Source organism: Protopterus annectens, chromosome 2.part0 (genome assembly GCF_019279795.1).
Source record: "Protopterus annectens isolate FY-2018-M chromosome 2.part0, PAN1.0, whole genome shotgun sequence".
NCBI classification, from domain to species: domain Eukaryota; kingdom Metazoa; phylum Chordata; order Ceratodontiformes; family Protopteridae; genus Protopterus; species Protopterus annectens.
Window position 1 is genome coordinate 34116950 of NC_056728.1, and position 16254 is coordinate 34133203.

General features: G+C 38.0%; 1 protein-coding gene across 1 annotated transcript in view; it reads right to left on the reverse strand.

Annotated features, from left to right (window-relative positions):
• Positions 1-16254, reverse strand: part of UNC80 (unc-80 homolog, NALCN channel complex subunit) — a 5631640-nt gene that overhangs the window by 2745983 nt on the left and 2869403 nt on the right. The window contains exon 27 of the mRNA XM_044060513.1: positions 10321-10483. Within this exon, the coding sequence (XP_043916448.1) occupies positions 10321-10483 (163 nt within the window). The remainder of the gene's footprint in view (positions 1-10320; positions 10484-16254) is intronic.

A 16254-nucleotide genomic window follows, 5' to 3' on the forward strand; every position in this document is an offset into this window, starting at 1 on the left:
TAGCACTAGTAGGACCATTCTCATCCCTAGGACATATGTGAATTGGTCTCTTGGGTTACCACGTGCATTGGACCGTCCATCCCAAGAAATGCCCCACCACCCCAATTAGGAGACATCTATGATCACCGTGGCCAGTGGAGGGGATAGAATAAAATGATGGCCTAGGTAAACTTGGTCTAACTGAATCCACCAATGAAGATGATCCTTGCAGACTTGAGTGAGTTTGACTGGAAAAAACAAAGAGACGAAACAGAAAAGACCACTGAACAGCAAGAGTACATTGGAGAACACGCATATAAAATCTGGCCATTTGAACTATGGTTATGGCTGTTGCCACTGAAGCTAGTGCCTGAAGGACAAGACTGGCTGGAGGAAAAGGATGAACAAGAATTTGCTGTACTTGAAACTTGATTGTGTCCACATGATGCAAAGGAAGAGAGACTTACTGTGTTCAACTGTGCACCTATGAACTGGAGGCTCCATACAGGTTGTTGAAGAAATTTGGAGATGTTGATTGAGTTGCTTACCCTTTGACAAAGTTGGAGTAAACAGTCCATGGACTGCTCTAGGAGATGACTGGTTGGGGCAGTAAGGACCCAGTCGTCTAGATACAGAAACACTCTGAATCCCAGCAATCTCAGGTGAGCTGACACCACTGCCATACACTTGGTAAACACTCTGGGGGCTGTGGTGAGGCTAAAGGGCAGAGCTCCAAAATGATAATGACTGGCGCCCAGCTGAAAGTGAAGAAATCTTGAGCACATTCAGTCATCCTTGCATAAAAACAGCAGAATGGACTGAAGTGTGATCATTTAGAACTTTGATTTCTTCACAAATTGGTTTTCTTTGCTTAGGTCCAGAACTGGTCTCAGGTTCCGGTCTTTTTGGGCATTAAAAAAAACTCTGAGTAAGTTCCAAATCCTTTCTAGTTAGGTGGGACCTCCTGAATGACTCCGGTCTAGCAGCGTTTGAATATCTTGAGCTGCCACGTCCTTCTGACTGGGTGGAATGTCAGGAAGCTGCTCTCTTTTGGTTAGGGGAATCTGGAAAAATGGTATGAAATAACCTCTGGATATTATTTTTAGCACCAAAGAATACTTTGTTATAGAAGCCCAAGCATCTGGGTGCAAAGACGTGCACCCCCCCCCCACAACTGCCTCCAGAGGTGGGCAGTCAGGCAATCCTTCAGTAGCACTGAAAAGATTTGTCTGAAAAGGAATCTCAGAAGCCCTGATTTTGCAGGCCTCCTCTGCTGTAAGGACAGTCTGAACTCCCCCCGCTGCCCCTGGAGCAGTTGTCCCTGAGTGAATCCTGGAAAGATCCCTGGGACTTAAAGAACCGCATTTTCTTGTCTCCTCTTTGATGTGGGGAAAAGGATCATTGAGGGGTAGAAACGTGTATTGATATAAAAGACAGGGTCTTTCCATCTTGTTTACTGTGGGAAAAGCATTTCCTTCACAGCAGGGACAAACAAAGACATACCATCAAAAGGAACACTGATGAAAGAAGACGTGAAAGGCTCCACAAAGTTGCATAACAACATTCAAGCATGTCTCCAAACTACTATGCCTAAACCAGTAGCCCGTGAGGTGCTCTCCACAGCATGGGATAGAAACCTCATGGATGCACTGGAAATTGATAATAGAATGGCCTGCTGTGAAGACAACCTCTTGTAGTCCTCCATGGATATGGACTCAGAGAGGAATTTGGAGAATTCCTTGGTCAAATCCCACTGTAGTCTTGTGAAGTGCACTAAGTGATTCAGGGACGTCAAGACAAAGGTAACTGAAGCAACTATGTGCTTTCCAAACCTGTCTAATGCCCAGGACTCTCCATTAGGGGGGATGGACTGAGGCACTCTACCAGTAACTCCTTTTTAGTGGCTGCCACCAGAACCATATCATCAACAGGGACTCCTTAGCTCCAATCTTATCTATCCTTAGATGGTGCCAAAATTTTATCTGGTCGATGAGAAACTGGTTTAACAGAATCTGGTTCCTTCCATGCCCAGCAAGACATTAAATTGAAAAGCTCATCTGCTGGGAGAGTCACCCAAGACATTGATCATCTGGATCCAAAACCTTCCAGAAAAACTGACTCCTTTAGGGAGGGAGTATCTAAAGACCATCAAACTTTTTGTTTAAGGATCTCTGGGGTTTCTCCGAAGGAGATGACATTCTGTGGAGACCTGGTGGACCATCGCCCTTCATCAAAATTAGTATCTTTGGTGAGAGATTCCACAGGGGAATCCATGTGCCTCCTTTTGCACATTCTCTTTCGGGGAACCTCTTCAGTGGGATGGTCTGGAGAGCTACTTGAAGAGACGGGAAGTTCCTCCATGGGAGCCATCTGGATGCTAGATGGTACTGGCTGTCCCTGTAGAGATGGCCTGAGAGGATCAGAGCTCTGACCTAAAGGAGGAAGGGAATGAGGATTGAACGATGAGACTGTAATCTAATCTCTCAGGAAAGAGAAAGCCCTCTCCACTACCTTGAAGACAGACAGGCCGGGAGAAGCTGCAGCTGGCTACACCGGAGCCAAAACCTCAGAAGCTAACAAGCCTCAACCCTGCCCTTAGCCATGCCTCGAGGAAGGAGTTGGACCCCAGCTGTCCATCTTGGAAGCTCCAAGGAACAAGGATGTCTCTGATAACATTGGAGTGAAACCCAAACTCCAGATCCGGTGCCAACACTTCGGCTCTAAGACCCATTCCGAGCCAAAGTAACAGGAGTGGAACTAGTAAGGGAGGCTATCAGAGTCGAAGACCTAGTCATCTTCGGATCAGACACTGAGACTCTCAGGGCTCTCGGATCCAAGGACTCCAAAACCACTGGACAGACTGCAGAAGGAGAGATCACTACATGAGAAGTGGATGGGAGGCTTGCAGATCCGATGAGAGACAGAGACAGAATAATCTCCACCTTACTATGAGAAGATCTATAAAGGTAAATAATATTACAAAGAGAAATTGGCTTATTCTCCACTCAATTCCACAGTTAAAATCTATTGTTGGTGATGCTCCAATGTTTCACTTTAAACATGGTAGAAATTTATAGCAATAATTATGTTATAAAGACTTGAATATGTCTCTACTTACCAGTGTCAGGACTATCCACACTTTTTCCTGTCAATGCCATAACTGTCAGTTTTGTAAGTATATTAATACAAGTGATATGTTCTTACATTCAAACACTGGCATTTATTTTTAAATGTTTTGCTACTTGTATAACTTAGTATATTGTTTATTTGGCTACAAGTGATAGGTAGTCAAATGTTTTATATAGGTAAAAGTAATAGGAAGTTTAAATAAAGAATTTCTGCCCATATTTCTGATATTCAAAGAAATGTTACTACAATTGCTTTATATAAGTATATAATGGGCAATCATACTTTTAGAGCAATACAGAAATTAAATACGTCACCTAGAGGTGCCAAAATTTTACAGCGACAAAATGTGCTGAATATAAATGGAAATTTAGGTTTGAATTTAATACCTGGCTTAAATGTGAGTTACAGCATTAAACCAATACTGAAATTTACATCTTATAAAGTGAAGTAATTAATTTATTACGTTATTTTTATTTTGTATATATGTTTATATAAAACATTTTTGACTGCTTTTAAGTAGTTTTACATTTTAGATTAATGGATTAATAAATCAATTTGGGTTGATAATCTGATCAATTGATTGATATGCTGAATATACTGTTTAATCTCTGTGTTTTTACTTGTATGCTTATGTTGAGGAACAGTCTTTTGCTCGAAAACTTTGTGTTGTCAAAGTTTTTTCGAAAAGGAGCATGGTGCTATTTCTTCTTTTCATTTGTATTTACAATGTACACACTTTGGTCTCCATCCTTGTCTTACATTCAAAGATATGCAGTGGGTAGACTGAATACTCTGGCCATACGTTTGAATAGATATTTGTGGTATGGAATAACAACCGCAACATGGCTGGCCACCTGATGATGTGGGAATTGGCTGTATAGATGATTGCCACTGCTGAACTGACAACCCGAACCCATGTGCAAAAATGGGAAAAAGGGGTTGTGGACAGATGGATGTGTGTGTATGGTTCCCCATCAGAATGCTGATCCTCTTTTTTGTTTTGTGTACTGTTTCCTTTGGGACCCTGCAGCTGCCGTACTCACAGAGGTTGCATCATTTGTGGTCCCAATCAGAATAACAATGTCTCAGAAAGTCAAACTACATATGATCGAGACCATATGATCTACTTTCCAAAACGTCAAAGTGTTTATAATGAGATCACAGTACAGTTGGGATCAGGGAATACACCCCCCCCCCTACTGCAATGTGACCTTGGATTTGGTATATATAATTTGCAGGGGGTGTGTGAAGTGTAGGAAGACGTCCTGGTTGTTTTGTAGTTTTCAGTCTCGTGGAACATTGATCATATGGTCTCGGCCACAGGCATTTTGACATTCCATAACACTGATGCTGTGTATATGTTCCATATTACACACACAAACGCACACATATATATATAATATATAAAATATAATATATATATATATATATATATATATATATATATATATGTATAATATATATATATATATATATGCACACACATACATATACAAGGAAACACTCTCCATACATATATATATCTATATATATATATATATATATATATATATATATATAGATAGATACATACATAGAGACAGAAAGAGAGAAAAACACTATATATGTGTGTGTGTGTGTTTGTGTGTGTGTGTATACATATGTATATATATATATATATATATATATATATATATACATATATATCTATATCTATACATATATATGTATATATATATATATATATATATATACACACACACACACACACACACACACACACACACACACACACACACACACACACACACACACACACACACACACACACACACACACACACACACACACATTCCATATAATCAAATGTTCATAATCTAGAATGTGTTTACCACTGACAGAAGTGAATGAAACTCATTTGATAGTTTCTGCTGGTGTTAAGTCCGTACATGTTTGTACACAGTGGGGATTGGGGCATTTGACCTTTCCTCACTGTTCAGAGATCTTGAAACTGGTATACATAATTAGGAGGGGTGTGTGGGGTGCAGGGGGCTACCCCCCCTGCAAAAAAAAAAGTACAAATGTTTTGGCTTTTGACCTTTTGGGACTGATGGCAAGCCATTCAAGAATTGTGTACTTCGATATTTAGAAGTACATTCATACATAAATATGTATTATGTATACTTTTTGTCCCAAGTCTAGGTATTTGTGTTTCATTATCACACTCACTATTCAGTTTATATTAACTGTTCCTGTATCATGTAGTACATTATTTTCAGGTATGGACATCTAGATTCATATTTCAGTTACAGACTTTTGTTTTCCAAGAATCCAATTAAGTTTCTGTTCCTATAGCTCAGATTTTGGGGATCAAAGAATTAGTTCTTTTCAGTGTAAAGAAATCTGTGAAACTGTATGAGTGAGTCAGTTAGAAAGTACATTTAAAGACAGAAGCTAATTTGTTATATTAAATTATATTGTGTATTAAATTATATGCAGCTACATTTTTATCTATTCTATTTTTAACACAGTTCAGATATGTTTGCTTCAGTGCTTCCATCTCTTTAGAAATATATTCAGCCTGGACTTTGTTACTGTTCAAATGTTCTGGCTTCATATGCTTTTCCTGTGGATTCATTTTTTCTTTTGTTGCTGTTCAATGTTCATGAATGCTGCCTTCTGTGATCCGAACATTAATATCAATTTCATCTTTGCTATAACCCTTTTTTTTTCAGTTTATATTTTAGGGTTTGAGATGTCCATTGGTATACATTAGTGCACAGGAAAACTTAAGAACTCTGTCACCGTGTTCTGAAATCTGAGTTTTCTTCCTTGATGTGTCAAAATTAGTTTTTCCTGTGTGCAAGAAAGTTAAGTAGTACCACCAAGTCAATCTCAACTATATTAAGTACAGATGTCCAAAAAGTAACAGTGAAAAATAAGTCAGCAAATGAATCACGCATTTTGTTGAAAATTAAGTATGTTAACATTATAACACAAACATATTTTTTGTGGTGAAGGCCTCAGCATTTCCATTAAGTGGGCTGTAGCATGTGCATATCTCCAAATGTCATAAACATCTGTAAGGTAACCCCACCACTGGATGGAGACAGATTTCCTTCACTGCAGTGGCTACTACTTCATCTGCATTTCTGCACATACTGTAATAACTTATACAGATACCAACTCAGAAAGAACTACAAATAATATGATTTGTGGTTCCGAAATAATATACTGACCAATTTCAACAAATAATTTAATTTGTTTTCTACGTTAATCAGTGTATCACTGACTTTTACATTTAACTTCACTGACACTGCATCATGTCAGTGCACTTCAGTAAATAATCCAGCTACTGTTTTTTCCTTGGTTGTGTTTGCTCAAGACAGCCATGGAGAAAAGACTAAATATTACCCATTTGGAGAAGTTTTCCTAATTACTATAACAAACCCAAACATCTCTGCATATTAAGGTAAGCTTAGTAACAATTTTGAGCTTTTATTTGATAATACCCTTTTTGTCATGCTCATCATTTCTGAGATCACAGACATTCTAAAGATCGTTTAGCTGCTTGTAAGCATCATCATTAACTAATTATCTTGGAAGACTTTTTATGTTCTCTGCTGGCCAAATGTCTCTTTCCCTGTAAGGTTTTTCAAACTGCACATAGTACTCATTTTTCCTTCTTGTGCAGTGCTAAGATCACCTCATGCATTAATTACATTCCTCTTGGCAGGGAGCTCAACTGCATTTCTTGGCATCCATGTCTCGAACACATAAGTCAGTTAGGATCAATGACCCGCTCAAAATCCTCCATGTTGAGCATTGAATATCAATTAATTATCAAAATTCTGAAGAGCAGATTAGCCAGTTGGCCATGTGCGGCAAACTTGTGGAGTTAGGGGTCAGAGTATTGCAGATTTCTTAATCTTCTGACACATGCTCCTAAGGAAGGAAGTGTGAGCAAATTAAAGAAATGTTTATATGACTGCATAAGAAAAAAGCCTTTGAAATATGCAATGTAAGATGTTATAAGAAAAACTGGGTGAGTTAGGGTAGGCAGTTTTAACTACATACATTGGATAAAAGTATTACATAGACGAAATGATAGATAGGATAACTACTAATGGGTGTGGTGTACTTAAGTGTTAGCATTTTGAAAAGGATACAACAAGACAAAGTGTCCATTTTGTTCCCTGCTATATGCCACTGAATATGTGGATAGGCTGGGGAGTCATTTGATTTGAAGGATAGTTTACCAAAGTCCAATGGTTTATGCAGTGAATTTGTGTGCACTGTTTAAGGCTGAGAAGGGTATCAGGAGGGTTCTAAATGTTTGATTTCAGTTTGAATCTACAGGGGTAGTGAATAGTAACAAAAGAAAAGATGCATGGAGTGTGAGAATGAAAGTCCTTGTTCGCTTTTACTAAAGCATTCAAAGATCTAAGCAATATGCAAGTCAATATTAAAGCATGCAAGTAAAAACAATCAAGGTAACAAAAGGTTAAAACATTGGTAATAACATAAGGATAAAACAGTTTACACAGTAAATGAGAACATGAGGCGCACTTGGGTTAGATAATGTACTGTAACTCACACAGTCACCATGGCAGTAGTTTCAAATCTACATGTTCTGACAGGCAAAATAATAAACCCTTAGTGACTGCAACAACTCTGCTGGAATTACAAACAGATACAAGAAGGAAGAGCATAAGGAGGAAGAAGGCCAACAGCCAAGTTAGGTGTGGCCAAAAAAGAACAAAAGCAAGACCCTTTTAGATTATACATCATCTAACTAGCAGCCAGTGCAGACTATACATAACTGCAAAGAAATCTTGGTACTGACAAACACCATGTGTATTTGGGCTGTGGATTAATGCATCAGTTGAAGGTTATCAGAGTTCAATGTCAACTAGCCCCGGGTGCAGGAAGCTGAAATAGTTCATGAAACAGGAAACCAACAACCAGAAGACCCACAGAGGGAACAAGATGCTTTATAAGGGCGATATTCTTAAGATGGAAACACAGGGACATGATGATGGCTGACACCTGCTCCTTAAGTGTCAACTTGTTATCAAGAATTCCAGTCTGCCATCATCCTGTATGACACTGGCATGCAGAACTGCAACACAGGAATCTCAAGAGACATGAAAAGCCATGACAACCATCTTGAAGGCGCTGTGCTTTAAATGATTACAGATCACCACTAAAATTGTTAATGATGTCCTAAGGAAAGAAAAGGTAAAGCTGCATTTCCTCTACATAATGTTACCCAGTGGATGTACGCACACAAAAAAACACCTTATGACCCAAAACAAACCCCCGCAGAAAATCACAAGTGAAGAAGTGAAGATGAAGTGATGCAATAAACTACCCTCTGTGATTTGCCATGCAAGTAGGAGACACCAGTCCAGAACAACAACTGAGTGACTGCAACAGTATTGAAAATGACCCAGAAGGATTTTATGGTCTACATATTTAAAAATGCTGATGAGAGATTAAGTAAAACCATAAAAATTAGGACTGAAGGCATACCCTTTTAGCAGGGAGGCTAGATAACACTCACTGTTGATTATTATGTAAAACAGACTGGGCAGATTAACCAGTCTACTTCAGTTATGGGTAAAACACACACAGAAAATTACTCAAGGTGCAGTCATTCACATAGCTGTTTTTGTTAAGAGGTAAAAGTATGATCTACAACTTAGAGATAAAAACATTAGGTAAATAAAGCAGAGAACATTACTTAATGCATGGTCACATGTGCTGAGTTTCCTTGCCTATCAGGTACACAATGACTTCACTGATTTCAACATTAGGTTAGTATGTTAGCTGGAGATGGGGGTACTTTCAGGGGCTGCAAATGTATATATTTCTTGTAACTGTTACTGTAAATATGCACCAGTGAAATATATTCAAACCAAAAAGTTACAGAAATGCATTGAGTTAGTGATATACGCAAAGGGAAACAGGAGACTTTTCAGCATTTGTTGCTTGAATATAGCTACATAAAACAGTTCAAGGTGTAACATACTGATGGTATATTAAAAAAAAACATTCAAAAGTCCCTGTCTGCGATAAAGTCTAAGAAACTGTTACTAATCTTAATATTAATTTAATTTAAAGTCCTTAACATTCTTGAACCTTGCAAACTACAATTTACGTCATTTAATGAGAGTCCTTACAGAGTTAATTCAAGATATTTACTGATTTTGCTGATCAGTTGTCAACCACTAATAATTCCAATACAAGCTTAGTCAGTAAAGTTTTAGCATTGTTCTTCTCCTTAACCCCTGTCTAGTTTATTCTAAAATGAAGTGGGGTTAGGAGAGGCATCAACCTCCCTTACAAATGGTATTAATGAAAAATATTCTTACCAATCTCAGTGAGGCAATTGGTAGCACACTCAGCTTTGGTGCAGAAGGCTGTGTCTTCTATTCCCTCACCAGGAAGATCAATTGTTGACACTGTACTGTAGTATAAGGGGGTGCACTCCTAAGTGTGTCATCCTTCAGATGAGATGTTAAACCAAGGTCCCATCTTCTTTAATTGTTGGCAGCTCAGGTAGATGTAAAGGGTCCCAAAGCACTTACTGAAAAGAGTATGGGAAGTCTCAAATGTCCTGGCCAAATTTCCCCTGGTAGTATATATACCTTGGGTCTCCACTGAAAAGAGGCTAGTAGCCTGGTGGGACTAATCCAGTCAAAGGATAAAAAAATTTCTTAAGGTAAATTATATATTTCAGGGGGACAGGCATAGAAAAACCGAACCAATACTGTCCATCCTATCCTTTCTTGACAAGTGACTCTTTTAGAAATCACAGGAATGCCAGAGATCAGAGAGAGGAAAGGATGGACTATGCTGTTTGAGTTTCCCTTGCAGGCTGACAAGGCTGTAGTCTCTTAATTCACAATCATCAGATGTAGTAGAGGATGTCATTATGAATGGTCTGCTGAGCTTTATGTCATGTATTCAACCACATTTGGTCCTAATTAGTAATGACACAAATTAAAGACATATTTCATACATGAGAACAATGAAGATGAGTCCTACAGAAATTTTACAGTAGTACCTACAGACATAACAGTCTTATGCTGTGGAAAAAAGCACAGGCAAATGCAAGCTGAAAAAGTAAATGCAAGGGAGTATACAAGACATTTAGGCCTTTAACATGTTATATTTCTACATTTAAGGTCATGTATTTTACAGCATCCATTCGAATGTACACATTACCTTTTTTTTCTTCACAGCCAGTGTCTGATTTAAGAGTGTGACTGCTACTGTGCAGGGAATCCCGACATTCATCATCATCTAAAATTCCAGCAAAACTAATCTTTCTTTCATATCTATGTCGATCCATATCAGGATCAAGCCGTAACCTGCAACCCTCCAAATCCTAGAAGAAAAAAATAATGACCTCAAGTTAGTTAAAACAGATACAAAATTATTAATTTGTCCTTTTCTTCTGTGTTCCAAAAGTGGTTTAAAAGGATATTTCCATAGCTTACTACGATATAAAAAACATAAGGGCTAAGTGGTTCTGTTTCTATGTTAATTAGCTTGGACTGCATGCACATACGGTGTAGATTATTTTATGTTTCCTGAATTAATCAGGTTTCTCATTTACCAAAAAAAAAAGGAAATTAAATAACATAATGGCATGGGCTCTTCTGATCAGTGTTATGCATGTCAATTCATCAACATTTGAAAAATAATACTTAAGTTAATACATAAGACAGAAAGAACACTGAGGGTACTGGGACATTGGCTGGTGGATGGGTGCAACAACACTACTGCAAGCATTGCACTGGACTGTGGTAGTGATATGACAACTGAGTCACATGAAAAGCTCTCAGTTTAGCAGGCATTCTACAGCCATACCTTCAGCTATGATCATGAGCACTGGGCAGTGAACCAAAGGATGAGACAGATAGTATAGTAGTGGTAAAAATGAGATCCCCTTGCAATGTAGCTGGGCTCACTCCCAATGACAGTCTGAGAAACATGACATTCTCAAAGGATCTTTTAGTACAGCCACTACTCTTACATGCAGGTAGACGTTTGCTAAGGTATGGGAACATCTCTCATGGGAGGCTTACCCAGGCATGGTCCACTGGAAGAGGCATGAAGCAGACCTTATATATTTTGAAGGAATATCTCTTATCTTGCCTGGGAATGCATGGGGCTCCCACAGAATAAGACAGAGATTGCTGGAGATAGGGAAGGCTAGTCTATCCTGCTTGGCTTCTTAACACCATGAAACTCACCAAGGTGTATGGTTTACCAAATACACGAATGTACTTGGTAGTAGTGAGGGCTGAAGAAGTAAAAAATAAACAGTATAACTACAAATGTGAATATATCAAGCTGAAGGGTCTGTATTATTTCATCAAAATCTACTTACATCGAACTGCTGTTTATCAAACCGTCATCGAACTTCCCTTCATCGAATCTTCAAATCAGCAAATGTTTTTCCTAGGCAAGGAAACTAGATGGCCAGCACACTAACCAACACACAAACACATTAAATAAACCCAACAAACTGGGGAGTTATGCCCCCACACCACCCAATGTAGGGGCCTGCTCCCCTCACACCCGAGATCACACTACAGTGGAGGAAAGGGCAAATTTCTGTATGCTGGCCAACTAGTTTCCTTACCTGGGAAAAACATTCACTGATTTGAATGTTCGATGAAGGGAAGTTCAATTATGTCGGTTCGATGAATAACAGTTCGATGTAAGTAGATTTTCATGAACTGATATAGACCCTAAGCTGAAAGTGACTTCAGGTGATCTGAGTCAGCCCAGCTGTTGCAAGTAACACCTTACAGCTGCCTACCCTTTTCATCTTATCTGCACCTGTTTTGTATCCCTGTTTAAATGCATCTGTTGAATATGATCATAAATTCTAGTATAGAAGTGTGCTGAGCTAGTACCCTCTCTAAGAAGACATGTTTCCTCATATCTAAGTTTAAATTTGACTCTATCAACTTCAGATTGTGCTTTTTCTGCCACCCTAGCTCTCTTACTAAGCTCCACCCCCTCACACCCTCCTAATATGATCCTAACTCACAACCAACCCCCTTTCCTGTCTAGTTTCAAGTGAACACAGTCTAAAATTGCTGAGCCTTTCCATATATGATTCTCCCTCCACACTCAGGTTGGTGACCTTCCTTTGGATCCTCTACACTATGTATAGTTTCACAGATATTCCAAAGCACTGGGTCTCATGACCATCTCACCTTTGCCAGTACCCACCCTCAAGCTGCAACTCCTTTTTCCAGGAGGGCCATAACAGTCAATTCTAGAGTGAAAATGTAGACACCCAAAGTATATAAGATTCTTTCTCTCTCATTTTTAGGCTCTGGAATGAAGCTAGGGAGATTAATAGTCTGACTGAAAGTAATCCATGAAACTACTTTAAGCATAAATGAAGGATTTATTTTCAAAGATATCCTATATTTATGAAAAATGAGATATGACTGGCCCACCATTAGATCTTCTAACTCAGATATTCATCTTGCAGAGATAAAAGCAATGAGGAACACTGTTTTCCAAATTAAGAACCTCAAATCAGCTTGATGAGATGGTTTTCCAAAACAAAATGAAGATCTCAAGGAGAAGCCACCAGTTTTCAAGGGGGACAGATATACAAAAGAACTGCGCAAAACTGCATGACTTGAAACTGATTTAGAAAGGGTGGGCTCTACAGATAGACAAAACAAACCAGTAGAAATGTGAAACCACTTCAAAAAAAACCCACCATCAGTAATTAAGTTCCACAAAAGGGATTTATTAGCCCAAAAAGACAAGTGAAGTAAGCACTTTCGTCTTGCTTCAGTGAACAAAACGTCCTCAGACAAAAAACTCATCAAAAACACATCCATTTGAACCAAATGAAAAAAACACATGGCAATGCTAATTAAACCTTAAAAGGTATACTTCCAAAAGTACACTTATAAATAACTTTATAGGTCCTTTAAAAACGTAAAGTGATGTAAAACAATATAAAATAAAATAATAACCATATAAAATTAAGACAGTATTAGAAATAAATATTAGGAAAACGTATTGGAAAAAGTGACCTAACTAGACGAAAAAAACTTCTAAAATTAACAACATGAACTAACAATAGTACAGAAAAAATGCACAAACAACTAAGTGACAAGATAATCATACATATGTTCACCTTCCCTATTTATGGAAGAATGAACAAAAAACAGGTTACTTTTGTAAACTCCTTAATTTTACAACACAGGCTAAGGAGCATGCATCATTCAAACCTGGTTGGCTGTACGCATTTAATTTTAATTGCCACAATAATTCACATATTTCTAATTTTAAAGCGAATGGGCCTCTCCCAAGATCCTGCTCTACCTGGTCGATGTCTCTAAAGCTAAAACTATGCTGAGGATGTTCCTGGACATGTTTAGCCAACGCGTTCTCTAACTTTAGTTTCTTGATACTATAAATATGTTCATAAACTCTGTCCTTCAACTTACGGTCAGTTTTACCGACATAAAAGCAAGGACAAAATTTACAGGTAGCCAGATAGACCACACTTTTAGACCCACAACTGAAACTTTTGTTACTGGAATATCTTCTTCCTCTAACAGTGAAAGTATTCCCAACCTCCATGAATCTACAATAAGGACAGCACTCAAATTTATACATACCGGGGCTCTCTCACAGTTGTGATCTTTCCCCTCTCCAACAAACTTTTCAGATTGGGGCCCCTTCTGTATACAATCCTAGGTCCAGACTCTACAATGAGCCCTAAGTCCTCATCCGAAGTTAATAGGTTCCAATTCTTATACAAAATTTGTCAGATGATGTAAGCATCCAGACTGAATGGTGTAATGAATGTGACGTTAAATAAACTAGACCTACCAGATTGAATATACTCACTACCATGCGCTGTTATTCCATTAAAATCTGACCTTAGTGTTAGGATGGGACTGAAAACTCCATTAACCCTCTTCTGTTTCACTTGAATCACCAATTCATCCAATAATTGCGAGGGGTACCCTCGTTTCAAAAACATGTCACATACTGTTTGACATTCAGCCAAGAACTCATTATCGTCAGACACCATGCAGGCTGCCCTCACCAGTTGACCCTTCACAACAGATCTCTTCTGTTGCTGTGGATGACTACTGGTGTAGTGAAGGAATTAATTAGAATAGGTAGGTTTCCTATGGATCTTAGCCTTGAACGTTTTATGGTCCCTATCCCTATACAGTTCCACATCCAAGTATGCAATGCTCTCCATACCTAAGTTATATGTAAAAAACAGAAATTGCGTAGAATCATTTAGATATTTCACAAACTTCAGAATGTCCTCAATGTCACCATCAAACATAATAAAAACATCATCCAAATATCTGGTATAATAATAGATATTTCCCTTAAACATATTGTTGTTAAAAACAAATTGTTGTTCCCAATGGACCATCACAAGGTTGGCAAAATGTGCCCCACAGGGAGAGCCCATTGCGACATCTGTTTTTTTGCAAATAATACCTCCCTTCAAACATGAAATAGTTGTTAGTTAATACCAGATCCAATAATTCTTGCATAAGTTAAATTTCCCTTACCATACTACCCTTTTCTTTCATAATACTGGTTACCCATTCAATGTCAATAACTGGGGGTATAACAGTGTAAAGGTATTTTACATAAATGGTCAAAAATATAATACTGTCCTTATATTCAAGATTGTTGATGTTGTTCAAAAAGGACCAAGAATCTTTACAAATATGGTCGACCTGTTCGACGAACCTCTTCCAACACTGTATCCACATATTTAGCTATAGGTAGGTGATGGAATTTCTCCCATTCACAACTGGTAGAAGGGGTGGGTCCTCCAGGTCTTTATGGACCTTCGGAATTCCAAAAACTACAGGTGTAGGGTGCTAAACTAGACAGATAATTTTATAGATCTAAAGAGATTCTGGATTCCATAAACAAATTGTTTAAAAATACCTTTATTTTCTGTACTATTGTTAGTTGATGATGTTAATTTTACTTTTTTTAGTCTTGTTAGGTCACTTTTTCCAATACTTTTTCCTAATATTTTTTCTAATACTGTGTTAATTTTATATGGTTATTATCTTATCATTTTATGTTTTTAAAGGACATAGAAAGTTATTTATAAGTGTACTTTTGGAAGTATACTTTTTACAGTTTAATTAACATGGTCCTGTGATATTTTTCATTTGGTTCAAATTGATGTGTTTTTGATGAGTTTTTTGGTCTGAGGAAGTTTTGTTCATTGAAGCAAGATAAAAGCGCTTACTTCACTTGTCTTTTTGGGCTAATAAATCCCTTTTGTGACACTTAATTACTGCCAATGTTTTTTTATTATTTCTATGGATAGACAAACAGAATGACCAAAAGATGAATCTTGCAAGAGATTAAAATTAGTTAGAAGACAGTAACTTCCACAAATATTGTAAAAGCAGAAATCTGGACCTTAAAAGTGTCCTTAAAAGGGTTCTTATTATGGCATCAACTAATAAATATTTTCCAATTACACATACATGATTTTCTAGTGGAAGGTTTCTTTGCTTCCTTTAATACCTGCTGCATGTCCACAGAAAAGGTACCTAGAAGGTATTAAAATTCTATCATTCAAATTGTCATATGAATAGATCTGAAGAGCTCTCAGGCTGGGGTATATCAAACAAACCCTGTCTTGTGTGAGTAATGCTAATCTGTGAGGAAGTGTGTGGTAAATTACCCTTGGCCACCTTCAAAATAAGGGAGAACCACTGTTATCTGGATCAAATACAGGTCACCATAATTATCTTTGGGGGGTCCTTCTGAAACTTCATCATGACCCTGGATATTTGTAGAAAGGGTGGAAAGGCATACATGAACATTCCCATGGGAATGGAAAAATATCAGTCTTCCAGGCCTGATGCCAAGGAAGCTTGGTGAAGAATTTCTTTAGTTGTCTGTTGTGAATGGAGGCAAACAGATCTGAGGAGTTCTCAACAATTTGATCAATTCATGGAACAGCCCCATGTCAAGTTTCCATTTGTGAGGGTTTGTTCTGGTCCTACTCAGCTTGTCTGTAGTAATGTTTTGCTCTGATGGAAGGCAAGAAGCCAGCAGGATGGTATTCTACTGAGTCGTTACATCCGAAGTTACCATGGCTAGTTG